At 38.0% G+C, this 16,671-nt stretch overlaps 1 protein-coding gene across 1 annotated transcript in view; it reads left to right on the forward strand.

Annotated features, from left to right (window-relative positions):
* The window catches only part of CUL4B (cullin 4B), a 52,540-nt gene extending 45,679 nt beyond the window's left edge, over window positions 1–6,861 (forward strand). Inside the window, 2 exon segments of the mRNA XM_033200857.1 lie at window positions 1,205–1,357; window positions 4,635–6,861. Of these exon segments, the coding sequence (XP_033056748.1) occupies window positions 1,205–1,357; window positions 4,635–4,730 (249 nt within the window). The 3' untranslated portion in view covers window positions 4,731–6,861.
* Window positions 6,862–16,671: the final 9,810 nt, after the last annotated feature.

Here is a 16,671-nt window from a genome sequence, read left to right on the forward strand (position 1 = left end):
ACAAAAACAGTGAAGGTGAATATTTTGTTTGTTTTTGCCATTTGAATTTGTAAGAGACTTCCAACTGCAGCATCCTGAAACTGATGGTTTCAGTTCCAATAAGATTTAATGTAATATTTCAAAAAAAAAAAATTTTTTTTTTTTTTTGATGTGGAGTCTTACTCTGTCACCCAGCTGGAGTCAGTGGCGCGATCTTGACTCACTGCAACCTCTGCCTTCTGGATTCAAGTGGTTTTCCTGCCTCAGCCTCCTGAGTAGCTAGGACTACAGGCGTGCACCACCACACCCAGCTAATTTTTGTGTTTTAAGTAGAGATGAGTTTTCACCAGATTGGCCAGGCTAGTCTCGAACTGCTGACCTCATGATCCACCCACATCGGCCTCCCAAAGTGCTGGGATTACAGGTGTGAGCCACTGCGCCCAGCCAAGAAAAGTTTTAATGTAGGACAGCGACCAGTATCTTCAAACAAGTTCCTGTCATTTTCACGTACACATCAAAGGATATTTTCTTAAAGGATTATCATGTCCTTACTTTTAAAACGTTTATGCTGTACCAGGAAGAAACTGCTGCAAAAAGCCCAGACTTTTTTTGGTTTAGTTACGAAAGATGAACATTTTTGCTTTAGCATCAAGATTGGTAAACCGCCTCCTAAATACCTACATGTCTATAAGTCTTGAAGGATTGTAAGCATTAATGGCATGCATGTCTGATTTATATATTACAAAATAAAAATTAATTTTCAAAGAGTTTGACTCTTAACTAGTTTGCTTAGCCAGTTAATACCATGCCTTGAGTCAGGTCAGACAGAGTCAGTCACTTTATAAACAAGCTATTGTCGTAGAGAAATCTGGTTAACAATCCATTGAAACTGATATACATATTTAGAAGATATCAAAGACAGAGTAAAAAAACAAAATGTTAAATTCCACATCAGCTATCTCTACTTCTAGAAAAGCATTCAAAGATGATGTTTTTCTATTAACTAATATTAGCATTACTTCATTGGTATAGGGCAATATAATCAGAACAGAAAGGAGTTATGTTTGTAGGCTTTTTCTCTGTCACATCTATATGTATAAGACCCAATTAGAAAATTCAGTACCTTTAAAGCAATAACAATGCCATGTCCCTAAAATGCACAATTTATGTAAATAGTCAGGTTTTGCTTCTGGTATAATTCTTAGGTTTAAAACTTTTTTGTTAGGTTGAAGAACAAGCAAGCACTACAGAAAGAGTATTTCAAGACAGACAATATCAAATTGATGCTGCAATTGTTCGAATTATGAAGATGAGAAAGACACTTAGCCACAATCTCCTTGTTTCAGAAGTGTACAACCAGTTGAAATTTCCAGTTAAGGTAGGTACTTCTGTGTTTTCCTATTGAGCATGTTATAAATAAAAGAAAGTACATTAGATTTTCAGACACAAATCTTGCAGACATAAAGCGTCATGACCATTTAGAGAGAGAAAAGTTTTAATTTTCCATGTTGATGCATATGATTTCCAAAAAATCTTTGTTGGCATATGTGGGCAGCAGTGACAAAAGGGGAAAATAACAGAAAATCCTGGATACCTGAAAGTTTAACTGCTAAGTGAGTCTTTGAAATTTTCAAGTTTATTCACTATATTTCTTTTGAACTTCTGGTTGGTTTATTTACTTCTTTTCCTCTTGAAATACCATGGTATTTGTTGAAATTTGACAGATTCGGTTATTGTGGATTGAGTTAAATCTCCTGTTTAGTTAGCTTATATAAGAGATCATCTGTTAAAGACCATGCAGATAACTAGTCATCATTAAGCATCTTTTTGAAAAGTGTAGTGATAGTTCTGGTAAACTGAAATTGGTCATTAAATGGAAACGTTCCACTGTGAGTGCCCAATAATAAAGTCACTTAATGTGATGTCGTACTGGCCTATTTTCCAAGTTTTAGGAGGTAGATAGCCAAACCCTTGGATGATAAACATGGATAGAGTTTGAATAGACTGCTAGCTATTAGGGTTCTTATGAGCTTTAGACTTGCATAAATCACTTCACTTTGCTGATCTTGTTTCCTCTTTTGTAAAATTGAGATAATAGTGCTTACCTTGTAGGGTTATTGTGAGGTTTAAATGAGATCATGAATGTAAAAATCTTAGCACTGGACCTGGTACATAATAAGCACTCTGTAGCTCTTAGTTCTAATAAGGTAAGCATTTTCTTTTCTCCAAACCTAATATTGCACTCCTTATTACCACACTCTTACCCTCATGCTCTGCCTAACAATCATTTCACCTGAAGCCAGAGAGATCACTGATGCTGGGGAAATTAGGGGATCGCTGTAGTTAATATTTTGCTGATATTCTAAGTCTTTCACCGTAATTAAGAGAAAGTCATTTGATTTCCAAACCTTGGGATTACTGGATAAAATTTTCACTGTTGCATCGGACTGTCTCCCCTCTTTTCCCCTCTTGAACAAGTGGTCATTTTACTTATACTAAAAAACTTTCTATTAGCAAACAAGATTATATTATATTTACAGGCTAGATACATAAGATATATAGTGGAATTTTGTCATCCAGGAGCTTAGAATGCAATCATGAAGATAAAGCCACAAGCTTTCTTGATTACTTTTAAATCACAGGATGCAGAAATCCAAGTCAGATGTGTTAAACCAAAAGTATGAGGATCTAAATTATGAGGTACTTCATTTATCAAGCCATTTCACGTAGTATTTTTTTTTTTTTTTTTTGAGATGGAGTCTCACCCTGTCATCCAGGCTGGGTTGCAGTGGTGTGATCTCGGCTCACTGCAACCTCCGCCTCCCGGGTTCAAGCAATTCTTCTGCCTCAGCCTCTCGAGTAGCTGGGACTACAGGTGCGCACGACCACGCCTGGCTAATTTACGCCTGGCTAATTTTTGTATTTTCAGTAGAGACAGGGTTTCACCATATTGGCGAGACTGGTCTCAAACTCCTGACCTCATGATCCGCCCACCTCAGCCTCCCAGAGTGCTGGGATTACAGGCATGAGCCACTGCACCTGGCCAGTATTCTTTTAAATAGTGGTTTTTTGTTTGTTTGTTTTGTTTTTGTTTTTTGTGATGGAGTCTTCTTGCTCTGTCACCCAGGTTGGAGTGCAGTGGTGCAATCTCAGCTCACTACAACCTCCACCTCCCAGGTTCGAACAATTCTCCTGCCTCAGCTTTCCTAGTAGCTGAGACTACAGGCGCCCACCACCGCACCTGGCTAATCTTTGTATTTTTAGTACAGATGGGGTTTTGCCATGTTAGCCAGTCTGGTCTTGAACTCCTGACCTCAGGTGATCCACCTGTCTTAGCCTCCCAAAGTGCGGGGATTACAGGCATGAGCCACCGCACCTGTCTAAATAGTGATTTTGTCAATACATTTTAAATCTTAATTTATAAAAATTAAGCCAACTAACTCTTGCCCAAAGTAAAGGTGTACTTCACAAACTATCTTGACAAAACTAGTATTCTGTGTTCTTAAACTACCTTATAGTCCTCATGTGAAGTTACAATAAATGTAGTCTTTTGTATTTAACCACGCAAAGGGTAGCTGCTTCTGGCATGACCTCTTTAAAATAGAAAAGTAATAGAAAGTATTGCATAACAATATGACAAGGGTGGGACAGTTTAATGTATGTATAGTATATATAGTACAGGTTGAACACCTTTAATGAGAAAATCCAAAATCTGAAATGCTCTAAAATTGGAAACTTTTTGAATGCCAACATGATGCCACAGGTGGAAAATTCCACACTACGTCATTTGACAGGTTGCAGTCAAAACTTTGTTTCATGCACAAAAGGTATAAAATTATCTTCAGGCTATGTAAGGTATGTATGAAACATAGATGAATTTTGTGTTTAGACTTGGGTCCCATCTCCATGATATCTCACTATGTATATGCAAATATTCCAAAATGAAAAAATCAGGACCAGGCATGGTAGCTTATACCTGTGAGTACTAGGATTCCAGTACTTTGGGAGGCTGAGGCTGGGGGGATCACTCAAGAACAAGAGTTTAAGGTAAGCCTGGGCAACATAGCAAGACCCTGTCTATTTAAAAAAATTAAGAACTATAAAAAAAAAATCAAAAATCGAAAACATTTCTGGTGTTAAAGAATCTTCAACATAGCTGAGCATGGTGGCTCACACCTGTAATCCCAGCACTTTGGGAGGCCGAGGCAGGTGGATCACCTGAGGTCAGGAGTTCAAGACCAACCTGGCCAATATGGTGACACCCTGTCTCTACTAAAAATACAAAACTTAGCCGGGCGTGGTGGCTTGTGTCTGTAGTCCCAGCTACTCGGGAGGCTGAGGCAGAAGAATCGCTTGAACCCAGGAGGTGGAGGTTGCAGTGAGCCAAGGTGGTGCCACTGCACTCCAGGCTGGGTAACAGAGTGAGACTCCGTCTCAAAAAAAAAAAAAAGAATCTTCAACGTGTATAAAACATTTTTAAACCTGGTTTATTTTCATGATATTTTTCTCTAAAAAAGAGATTTAAATAAATAAAATTTTTAAAAAGGAGATTAAATTCATGAGTCAAAACTGTTGTCTTTTTAATGGGGTGTTAACTAAATGGGCTTGAGCCGATGATAATGAACTTTGCATTGAAAATTTGCCTTCTCTTACAGCCTGCTGATCTTAAGAAGAGAATAGAATCTTTAATTGACCGGGACTACATGGAAAGAGATAAAGAAAATCCAAACCAGTACAACTATATTGCATAGAATGTTGCAGCATTTGGTGTCATATGCAGTAGCCAGTGGATAAACTAACCTGTTGATTCAATATTATTTGACTCCTTTTTTACTACCGATGACCAAATGAAGCAGTGTAATTAATGGAAATAGTTGAGTGGACTTTTTCTCAGTGGTTAACATGCCCATTTTAAAGAGTAATACTTACCTTTAAGAAGAATGTTGTTGAACTCTTTGCATGTTATTTAGTATGATGTGCAGAAAACACTTAAGAACGTACTTGGTCTTCATGAATTCCTCTTTGGAACTGGGAAAGAGATCCCTGTGGCTATTAAAAATGGGGGAGGGTTCTTATACATCATTAATTATGAAGCAAAAGGTTTATTTGCTTAAAATGTCATTTAAAGATACTTAAACTGCATGCAAACTTTATTTACTGTACAGAGTTCTGGATGTATTTATCAAATAGAAAAACCACCCTTGACTTGGTTGTTCACCCGTTTTGTGATTTCCCTTGAAAAGAGAAATGAGTTGTCATAGCTATTGATATTTTACTAGGTATGTTCTGTTACACTGAAAGGGATGTTTTTTAAAAAAATTATTTGGAAACAAGTTTTCAAGTAGGGGGACAGTTGCTTACATAATATCTTGTATATTCACATCCTAAAAATTTTCATTTATGAGTATGGGATGTGTATATATGGCTTAGCCCCAAGTGAACTGTGCTGATTAACAAGTACTTATAAAAATAGCTAAAATAGAAAATTAATGATCAGTTGTACTAGAGGAACATCATAGAAGAGAAAAATCCAACTCTTTGTATTAAAAATGAATACAATAAGAAAATTGCGAAAGAGACCAAAATGAACGTGTTTTGTAAATTGTTACAGGAGCAAAACTTCTCAACTAGTTTTCAACATACTTTAGACTTTAAATGTTGTTTGGACCGTTTTGTCTTCAACTTGGACCAATTGTAGATTGTTACAGGCTTCCTAGGATTTAGCATTCCTATTTTCTCTACCAAAGTTTTTTTAGAAGCATCCCAACTCTTCTCTTTGTTGATAAATAAGCCTTTCCTGTCATCTTCATTTTAACTTCCTAAAACCCTAGATACAAAGGTCCTCCCTCATTTTTCCCACACAACCCCTGTTTGGGAATTTGAGATTCTGTGTCATGCTGGTTTTCCTTTCAGAATTGCTTGAAATTGAGTTCTCTTAGCCACTGGACACTAGTTTTCAGGAGAATGTCCCAGGATTGTTTATATATACAAAATGGCAAAAGTACTGTTTTTCGAATTGATAATTCAAGCAAAAGGCTTCTCTTTACCATCAGTGTTTGTTTTTGTTTTGCTTCCTTGTTTCTATTTCCTTGAAGCTTTGAAGGGAGGAGAAGCAGAAAATTTTGTTCTTGTTTTTTAAAAATCAGAACTACTTAATGCTTTTTGCCACAGCATATTTCTTTGCCTGTTGGAGCCGTTAGGAAGATTACCTATGTCCTAATCTTCAACCTGAGGAGATTTTTGACTCTTGTGTCTACTGTTGATTGTTTCCTTGAGTTCTCAAAGACCTGTGGCCAGGTATTTTAAAAAGTTGCCTATTTCTTTCTAGTTGCATCAACTTGCACACTGGCGTCTAACTATATGTGGTATTCGGAACTTGTAATTCTTATTGAGCAGCCATTGCCTGTATTTTCTCAGCTCCTCACTGATTTCTTTATATGAGCTCAGCTGACAAGCAAATGCAGCTATTTTGTTTGCCCTCTCTTCATACCGTACCATCAACAACAGTGTTCTAACTCATTTCTGATGGTCTGTGAGATGTAGACTATTACACAAGATTCAAGTTACTTGTAAGCAACTTTTAGATAGAGTTGGTCCTGTTAGGAGGAGACTCTTGATGTCACATTCGGTATCTTGAAAGCGGGTCCCCTCCCCGAGGCTCTTAATTCTTTGAAAACTTGATGCTGTTTCAGCTGGAAAATTAGCAAGACTGTTAAAAAAACAAGTTGAGGGGAGCTGTTTAAGAAACTGAAAAGTAATTGCAAACTACATTGGATAATTGTGACTTTCAGTTGTTGTTCTGTATCAGTTGAATTTTTGTGCTCTTTTCCCTGTGTACGTGGTGGTTCTATTTTTCTCCAATAAAACTTTTATTTAAAAAAAGTTTCTAGAGAAGATCTTTAAAATTCAAGTATTGAAAGAAAGTTATAAAATCACAGGACTTAAAATCTTCCTAACAACTTCTAGTGAACTCACATTTGTCGATTTTGTTACTTTTAAACTTTTTAAAATTTTTGTGATGATTTTGTGATAATTCTATACAAGTATGGGGGAGGGCATGGTTAACAGGGTGAGGAAAATTCCCAGGAATCCTCAAGGTGGATACTTATTCTTAAACATGCGATACAAGTATAAACATTGCTTCGTTCAAATCTTCAGTGTCAAATTGTTTCATAAAGTCAATATGAAATGAGTCTGGGTTTGAGTTCAGGGGAGAAGAAAATACTACTCTTAATTATGGCATTTCATTTGCCTTTTCTGTTAATAGTTTTTTGAGTTCTGGACCAAATAATCTCATCGTAAGATGTTCTCAAAGTTTTTGAACCCAGTTCCTGAGTCTGCTTGAATGGTCTTAATATGATGTCTAGCCATACATACTCTTGATATTTTTGCTGTGTATATGAGTGTACAGTTCAGAAAATCAGTTTATTTAGGCATCTGGATCTAAAGATTTGAGAAGTTTGTTTTTTAATCTTGATATTCATAAATCTTTTAAAATGAGCTGGTCTTTGTTTGTTTTCATGACCACTCTGTTTGATGCTGTGAATGGCAGGAGTGTCGTGAGCATGTTCTGTTCTCTTATTTACATAAAATTGCCGAAACAAATTGTTCATTAAAAAGAAAAGACCAGCACTGATGAAAATTTGCATAATTATGCTTTGTAAAGTGATATCTTGCTAATGCTTCATTATGAATATTTTTCAGTGTCCTACAAAAAAATCTGCTTTACATTTGAATATGGAAGTTTGTTCACCTACAAACACTTGGTTCAAATCAAACACTTTGCTCAATTATTTTCCTTTTTCCTCTTGCTATTATAAAAAAGAGTATTTCTTCTTTTGAATGGACACATAATGTACCTTTATGTTTAACAATCCTTAGAAGTCATCTCTAGCATAGTGAAAAAGACCCTAACCTTTCTTTTGTAAAACCCTTTCTATTTGATGCAGAATATAAGAATATGCTGCATTGGCATGTTAGAACTTAATAGTTTTGCCAACTATAACAACAGATCCTCCTCATTCTCTAATTTCAGAACTTTTCTTTAATTTTTGTTTTTCATTGTGGGTTACACACAAAATTTACCATTCTAACCATGATAAAGTATACAATTCTGACATTTACTACATTCACAATATTGTGCAACCACTATTATGTAGTTGCAGAACATTTTCATCAACTCTAAAGGAAACTTGGCACCATTAAGCAGTCATTTCCCATTCCCTCTTTCACCCAGCCTCTGGAAACCACTGCTTTCTGTCTCTCTGGATTTGCCTATTCTGGATATTTCCTGTCAATGGAATCATTATGTGACTTTTTGTATCTGGTTTCTTTCACTTAACATGATGTTTTCAAGGTTCCTCCACATCATATGTATTGATACTTCTTTCCTTTTTATGACTGAATAATAGCATGTATATACCAGAGCTTGTTTATCCACTCGTCAGGTGTTGGATATTTGTATGGTTTCCACCTTCTGGCTCTTGTGCATAATGCTGCCATGAAGATTTGTTTACAATTATCTGTTCAAGTCCCTGTTTTAAAATCTTTTGGGAATATACCTAGGAGTGAAATTGCTGGGTTATATGATAGTTCTATGCTTAACTTGTGGACGAACCACTAAACTTTTCCACAGCAGCTACACCATTTTCTGTTCCCACCAGCAATGGATGAGGTTTCCAATTTCTCCACATCCTCAACACTTGCTGTTTTCTGGTTTTCAGGTATTATCATAATCATCTTAGTGTGAAGTGGTAGTTCATTGTGATTTTGAATCTCATTTCTTTAATAATGTTGACCATCTTTTTATGTGGCTATTGGCCATTTGTACATTTTCTTTGGAGAAATGTCTATTCACATTTTTGGGCTGTTTTTTAAATAGGTTGTTTGTCTTTTAGTTGAGGTGTAAGAATTCTTTTTATATGCTAATAGTTTCTCCGGTTCTGTGAATTGCCTTCTCACTCACTTGGTGGTGATCTTTGCACATGAGTTTTTAATTTTAATGAAGCCCAGTTTATTTTGTATCTGTTGCTTGTGCTTTTGGTGTCATATATATTTTTTTATTTTCACTTATAAGCTCTCTATTTGTCATGGTGTCATATTTAAGAAACCATTGCCAAATCAATGCTCATGGTTTTACCCCTGTTTTCTTATAAGAGTTTTACAATTTTATTTCTTATGTATAGGTCTTTGATCTTGAGTTAGTTTCTGTATATGATATGAAGTAAATGTTTAACTTTATTTTGCATGTGGTTATCTAGTTGTCGCAGCACGATTTGTCAAAGAGACTATTCTTTCTCCCATTGAATAATCTTATCAACCCTTGTTGAAGATCAATTGGCCATAGCTGTATGGGTTTATTTCTTAAGACTATTCCATTTTTCTTGTATGTCAATCTTACACTGGTACTACACTGTTTTGATTACTGTAGCTTTTTAGTAATTTTGAAATCAGAAAATGTTTGAGTGTTTCACCTTTCCTCTTTTTCAAGATTGTTTTAACTATTTGGGTACCTTACATATAATTCCATATGGATTTTAGGATCAGCTTTTCCATTTCTGCAAAAAAAGGCCATTGGGATTTTGATAGGGATTGTATTGAATCTGTATATCACTTTGGGGAGTATTGTCATCTTAACAATATGAAGTCTTCTAATCCATGAACAAAAGATGTCTTTCTGTTTTTAGATCTTTAAATTTTTTTCAGTGAAGTTTTATACATGTCAGTGTACTTTTCTTGTATCTCCCTAATTATGTTCCTAAATATTTTGTTCTTTTTGGTGCTATCATAAATGTAATTGTTCTCTGAATTTACTTTTCATGCTATTCATTGTCAGTGTATACAACTGCATACAACTGATTTTTGCATGTTTATCTTGTATCCGGCGTTTTTGCTGGATTTGTTTGCTAGCTCTTATGAATTTTTATGGATTTTTAAGGAGTTTCTATTTATAGCATTTTTGCCATCTACAATTTACTTCTTCCTTTCCATTTTGGGTGCCTTCAGTTTCTTGCCTAATTTCTCTAAGTGGGGATTTCAACAGGATTAAATACAAGTAGCTAAAGTGAGCATCCTTGACTTGTTTCTGTTCTTAGGTGGGACGCTTTCAGTCTTTCATCATTGAGTATGATGTTACCTGTGGGTGTTTTATCTTATTGAGGAAGTTTTATTTCTCTTTTATTTAGTTTTTTAGAGATAGAGTCTCACTCTGTCACCCAGACTAGAGTGCTATGGCACAGTCATGGCTCACTACAGCCTCTACCTCCTGGGCTCAAGCAGTCCTCCCACCTCAGCCTCGCAAGTAGCTAGGACTACAGGCACCTGCTACCACACCTGTCTAATTAACATTTTTTTAAAAAGTAGAGACGGGGGTGTCACTGTGTTGCCCAGACTGATCTCGAACTCCTGGCCTCAATTGATCTGCTTTCTTGGCCTCCCAAATTGCTGGGACTACAGGAGTGAGCCACTGTGCCCAGCCTGAAGTTTTCTTTCATTCTTAGCTTTCTGAGTGTTTTTATCATTAAAGGGTGTTCAACTTTGTCAAACGCTTTTTCTGTATCAATTGAGATGATCATGTGGTTTCCTTCATTCTATTCATGTGGTGTAGTACATTGATTTGTTTTCATATGTAGAATCACTCTTGCATTCTTGGCATAAATCCCATTTGGTCATGTTGTATAATCCTTTTGGTATGTTGTTGGATTTGATTTGCTATTATTTTTTGAAGATCTTTGCATCTATATTCATAAGAATTATTGATCTGTACTATTCTTGCAGTATCTTTGTCCAGCTTTGGTATCAGGGTAATGCTAGTGTTATACAATGAACTGTCAAGCGTTTGGTCTTCTGTTTTTTGGAAGACTTTGAGAAGGATTGGTGTTCATTCTTCTTTAACAGAATTCACCAGTGTGAAAGTCAGAGGATGAAGGAAAAAAAAGAAAATTCACTAGTGAAGCTGTCTGGTCCTAGGCTTTTCTTTTGGGGATGTTTTCGATTATTCAGTACCTTACAGGTCTGTTCAGATTTTCTATTTCTTTTTGCATCAGTTTTAGGTCATTTGTATATTTCTAGGAATTTGTTCTTTATTATTATTATTATTATTTTGAGATGGAGTTTTGCTCTTTTCACCCAGGCTGGAGTGCAGTGGCGCGATCTCGGCTCACTGCAATCTCCACCTCCCAGGTTCAAGCAATTCTCTTTCCTCAGCCTCCAGAGTAGATGGGACTACAGGTGCACACCACCATGCCCGGCTAATTTTTGTATTTTTTATGTACAGACGGGGTTTCACCATGTTGGCCAAGGTGTTCTCGATCTCCTGACCTTGTGATCCGCCCGCCTCAATTTTATCTTAGATATTTAATTTGTTAGCATACAGTTGTCGATAGCAATCCTTTTTTCTTTTTTTGAGACAGGGTCTCACTCTGTCACCCAGGCTGGAGTGCAGTGGCACGATGATAGCTGACTGCAGCCTAGATCTCCCAGGCTCAGGCAATTCTCCTACCTCAGCATCCCAGGTAGCTGGGACCACAGGCATTCACCACCACACCTAACTAGTTTTTTTTTATTATTATTATTTGTAGAGATGGGGTCTTGTTGTGTTGCCCAGGCTTTTCTCAAACTCTTAAGCAATCCTCTCACCTAAGCCTCTCAAAGTGCTGGTATTACAGGCATGAACCATTGTGCCCAGCCTCATGGCAATTTTTTATCATCCTTTGTACTTCTGCGAGATCAGTAGTAATATCCCACTTTCATTTCTGATTTTAGTAACTTGAATCTATTCTATGTTTTTCTTTTTTCTTCTTCTTCTTTATTTTATTTATTTATTTTTTTTTTTTTTTTTTTTTTTTTTGAGACAGGGTCTCACTCTGTCACCCAGGCTGGAGTGCAGTGGCACGATGATAGCTGACTGCAGCCTAGATCTCCCAGGCTCAGGCAATTCTCCTACCTCAGCATCCCAGGTAGCTGGGACCACAGGCATTCACCACCACACCTAACTAGTTTTTTTTTATTATTATTATTTGTAGAGATGGGGTCTTGTTGTGTTGCCCAGGCTTTTCTCAAACTCTTAAGCAATCCTCTCACCTAAGCCTCTCAAAGTGCTGGTATTACAGGCATGAACCATTGTGCCCAGCCTCATGGCAATTTTTTATCATCCTTTGTACTTCTGCGAGATCAGTAGTAATATCCCACTTTCATTTCTGATTTTAGTAACTTGAATCTATTCTATGTTTTTCTTTTTTCTTCTTCTTCTTTATTTTATTTATTTATTTATTTTTTTTTTTGAGGCAGGGTATCGCTCTGTTGCCCAGGCTGGAGTGCAGTGGCACAGTCACAGCTCACTGCAGCCTCAAACTCCTGGGCTCAAGCAATCTTCCTGAATAGCTGGGACTATAGGCGCATGCCACCACACCCAGCTAATTTTTTTAAACTTTTTGTAGAGATTGGGTCTCCCTTGTGTTGCCCAGGCTAGTCTTGAACTCCTGGCCTCAAGCAGTCTTTCCATATTGGTCTTCCAATGGAATTGCTAGGATTACAGGCGAGAGCCACCATACCTGGTCTCTTTACTCCATGTGGCCAGAGAAGATAGTGTATGGTTTCCAAATTGCTGGGATTACAGGCAAGAGCTACCATACCTGGTCTATTAACTCCATGTGGCCAGAGAAGATAGTGTATGATTTCAGTCTTGTTAAATTTATTGATAGTTGTGTGGCCTAACATGGTCTGTCCTGGAGAATGTTTCATGTGGAGTTGGGAAGAACGTATATTCTACTGTTTTGTGTGGAATGTTCTATATATGTCTACCAAGCTGAGTAGGTTTGTAGTGTTGTTCAGTTTTTCTGTTTCCTTATTGATCTTCTGTCTAGTACTATCCATTATTGAAATTGGGGTATTGAAATCTTCAACCATTATTGTAGAACTGTTTATTTCTCCCTTCAATTCTACCAGTTTTTACTTCATATATAGTGGGACTGTTAGGTGTGTCTGTGTTTATGATTATTAATACCTTATTGATGGATTGACCCCTATATCAATATATATTATTGTTCTTTGTCTCTTGTAATAATACAGTTTTTTACTTAAAAGTCCGTTTTATCTGACATTAGTGGAGCAACCCTAGCCCTCTTTTGGTTTGCTTGCAATCAATGTCTTTTTCCATCCTTTCTCTTTCAACTTGTTTGTGTCTACAGCCTAAAGTGAGTCTCTTGTTGACAATCTATAATTAGATCTTGGTTTTAAATCCATTCTGCCAATCTCTGACTTTTGAAATTGGAAAGTTTACTTTTTTTACATCTAAAATAAATGATGAGGAAGGACTTCTGTCGTTTTGTTATTTGTTTTCTATATGTCATATATTTTTGTTCCTTAATAGCTTTATTACTGCCATCTTTCGTGTGTGTTTCTTTTTAAATTCATGGGTTTTTGTTTTACTGCTGTGCTTGATATGTAGGAAGTAACGGATACTGCATTTTTACTTATGTATTTATTCTTGGTTGAATTACAATAACCATAAACATCTGGTAGAAATAACATAAGCTTATTCGACTAGTAAACTCAGATAGAATAAAAGTTGTGTGTCTGCATTATATTTAATGCTGATGCTGACAACTCTGAAGGCATTTTCTTTCTTTTTTTTTTTTTTAAACTAAACCAACAGTATTATTTACCAAAGATTACCAGTCAAGTGAACTTGAAAAGCATTTGGGTTAGTTCTTCTGTTTTCTGAGAGAATACTTAATTTATCTAAGTTTATCTTTCTGTCTTTTTTTTTCTTGAGACAGAGTCTCGCTCTGTCGCCCAGGCTGGAGTACAGTAGCTGGGTCTCGGCTCACTGCAACCTCCACCTCCCAGGCTCAAGCAATTCTCCTGCCTCAGCCTCCCAAGTAGCTGGGACCACAGGCGCGAGCCACCACACCCGGCTAATTTTTGTATGTTTTGTAGAGACGGGGTTTTGCCATGGTGCCCAGCCTAGTCTTGAACTCCTGAGCTCAGGTGATCTGTCCGCCTCGGCCTCTCAAACTGCTGGGATTACAGGCGTGAGCCACCACGCCCGGCTTTTTGTTTTGTTTTGTTTTGTTTTGTTTTGAGACATGGTCTCTGTTGCTTATAATGGAGTGCAGTGGCAGGATCATAGCTCACTGCAGGCTGGAACTCCTGGGCTCAAGCAATTCTCCTGCCTCAGCCTCCTAAGTAGCTAGGACTACATGCACAAGCCACTATGGCTAGCTAATTTTTAAATTTTTCTTTTGTAGAGACGAGGGTCTCGTTATGTTGCTGAGGGTGACCTTAAGCAATCCTGCCTGGGTCTCCCAAAGTTCTAAGATTACAAGCCTAAGCACCACACCCGGCCAAGTTTATTTTTCTTAAAGCCAGTGAAGTAGACCTTGTTTACAAACTAGGTAATACCATGGGGATAGAAAAATGTCATATCTACAGAGACATACATAAACATACAGATACAGATTTTACAGCTTTCCTTTAAAAATTTTAGCCATGTATCAGGGCTGGGCACGGTGGCTCACACCTGTAATCCCAGCACTTTGGGAGGCCAAGGCGGGCGGATCATGAGGTCAGGAGATCGAGACCATCCTGGCTAACACAGTGAAACCTTGTCTCTACTAAAAAATACAAAAAATTAGCCAGGCGTGGTGGTGGATGCTTGTACTTCCAGCTACTTGGGAGGCTGAGGCAGGAGAATGGCGTGAACCCGGGAGGCAGAGCTGGCAGTGAGCCGAGACCCAGCTACTGCACTCCAGCCTGGGCGACAGAGCGAGACTCTGTCTCAAAAGAAAAAAAAAAAAGAAAATTTAGCCATGTATCAGGTACAATAACATGAAACTCACTAGTTTGTAAGAGAATAGCTGTATCTAATTTGTGTTTCTAGCAGATAGAGTAAGTTAAGGTTACCTACTCAGATGGCTACAGACTTTTACAAATATTTGTGGAAAAGACAAGATTCTTCATTTGCCCAGTTTCCAAACAGCTCCTTTTTTTCCTTCAGGTGAGAGTCATCTCCTTGAAATTTTCATTTCAAAAGAGATAGCCCTCAGGCCCTAGGGAAGAAATTTTACATCTCAAAGACACAGAGAAAGGATGAAAGTTCTCTCCTAGGAGTTTGGTAGCATGTTTGCCTATTTCCAGAGGTCAGTCTTATGAGGCTATGGACTAAAATGTAGGTGACTGAGGAGACACCTAGCAGTTGTCTACCTCTAAAGCCCATCGGAGTGGATGAAATATCCAGCCTATTTCTAACTAGCCTTCCTTTTCTTTTTAGCCTCAGGTAATTGCTTTTGGAGGTCCCTAAGTCCCTTGAGAGCCAGAGTTCTACACTTCAAGAGACTAAGGGGCTGGAGTGGGAAGGTCTGGGAGTGGTGGACAGAAGGATGGAGGAGATTGGGGCTTGGAGGGGGAACAGATCAAGGTTCAAAGGAACTGAATTAAAGATCGAAAGTGGCAGAAGGAGGAGCAGAAGCAATGGGGAGGAAGAGGTCTTAGCACCAGTTTGGGGAGATCTTAAGTTTCCTGAAGAAGCCAATGAAGTTTCAAGTTATTAGCAAAATTGTGTCAACAAAAAGGAGGTGGCCAGAGTTGGCAGAGCGTATAGTTTGCAGGATTTTGAGAAAGGAATTTCAGTTGACTGAGGTTTCCATGGGAGGAGCAGGATCAAAAAGAATAGAGAATATTCCTGGCAGAATTGAACTCCTTTTTTTTTTTTCTTTTAAACCAAAGGTGTAACCATAGTAGGTTTCTTGCCCAATGTACACAGCAAATCGATATGCTGAGACGCTGGGTTACAGCAGAGAAAGAGGTTTTTTGTTTTTTGTTTTTGAGACGGAGTCTTGCTGTGTCGCCCAGGCTGGAGTGCAGTGGCACAGTCTCGGCTTACTGCAGCCCGTGCCTCCCAGGTTCAAGCGATTCTCCTACCTCAGCCTCCTGAGTAGCTGGTATTAGAGGTGCGTACCACCACGCCCAGCTAATTTTTGTATTTTCAGTAGAGACGGGGTATCACCATGTTGGCCAGGCTGGTCTCAAACTCCTGACCTAAAGTGATCCGCCTGCCTCGGCCTCCCAAAGTGCTAGGATTACAGGTGTGAGTCACTGCGCCTGGCCAAGAAAGAGGTTTAATGGTAGGATAATTAAACAAAGAGATTGGAAGAAACCTCAAATCTGTCTTCCCAAGGAATTTGAGTTTAGGGTTTTAAAGGGTTTTGGAGTGGGCCAAAGTGTGGAGATTGTTGATTGGTTGAAGAGTGCACGATGAAGTCATAGGACACGGAGATGAAGAAACTGTATTCTTGGCCAGGTTGATGCCTATAATCCCAACACTTTGGGAGCCCAAGGCAGGAGGATTGTTTGAGGGCAGGAGTTCGAGACCAGCCTGGCTAACACAAGAAGACCCCATCTCTACAAAAAAAAATGTTTAATTAGCTGGGTGTAGTGGTATCTACCTGTAGCCCCAGCTACTAAGGAGGCTGAGGCTGGAGGATCACTTAAGCCCAGGAATTTGAGGCTTTAGTGAGCTATGATTGTGCCATTTCACTCCAGCCTGGCTGACGGAGCAAGACTCTATCTTAAAAAAAAAGAAAAAAGTATATTCTTATGCTGATTTGGTTCCTCTCTAAGGGTCTTGAAACTGGTTCGCTTCAGCCTTTCCACTGGAATTCAGGATCCAAAGAATATCTTAAGCAGTCTTTA

Source organism: Trachypithecus francoisi, unplaced genomic scaffold (genome assembly GCF_009764315.1).
Source record: "Trachypithecus francoisi isolate TF-2019V2 unplaced genomic scaffold, Tfra_2.0 Lachesis_group6, whole genome shotgun sequence".
Lineage (NCBI taxonomy): Eukaryota > Metazoa > Chordata > Mammalia > Primates > Cercopithecidae > Trachypithecus > Trachypithecus francoisi.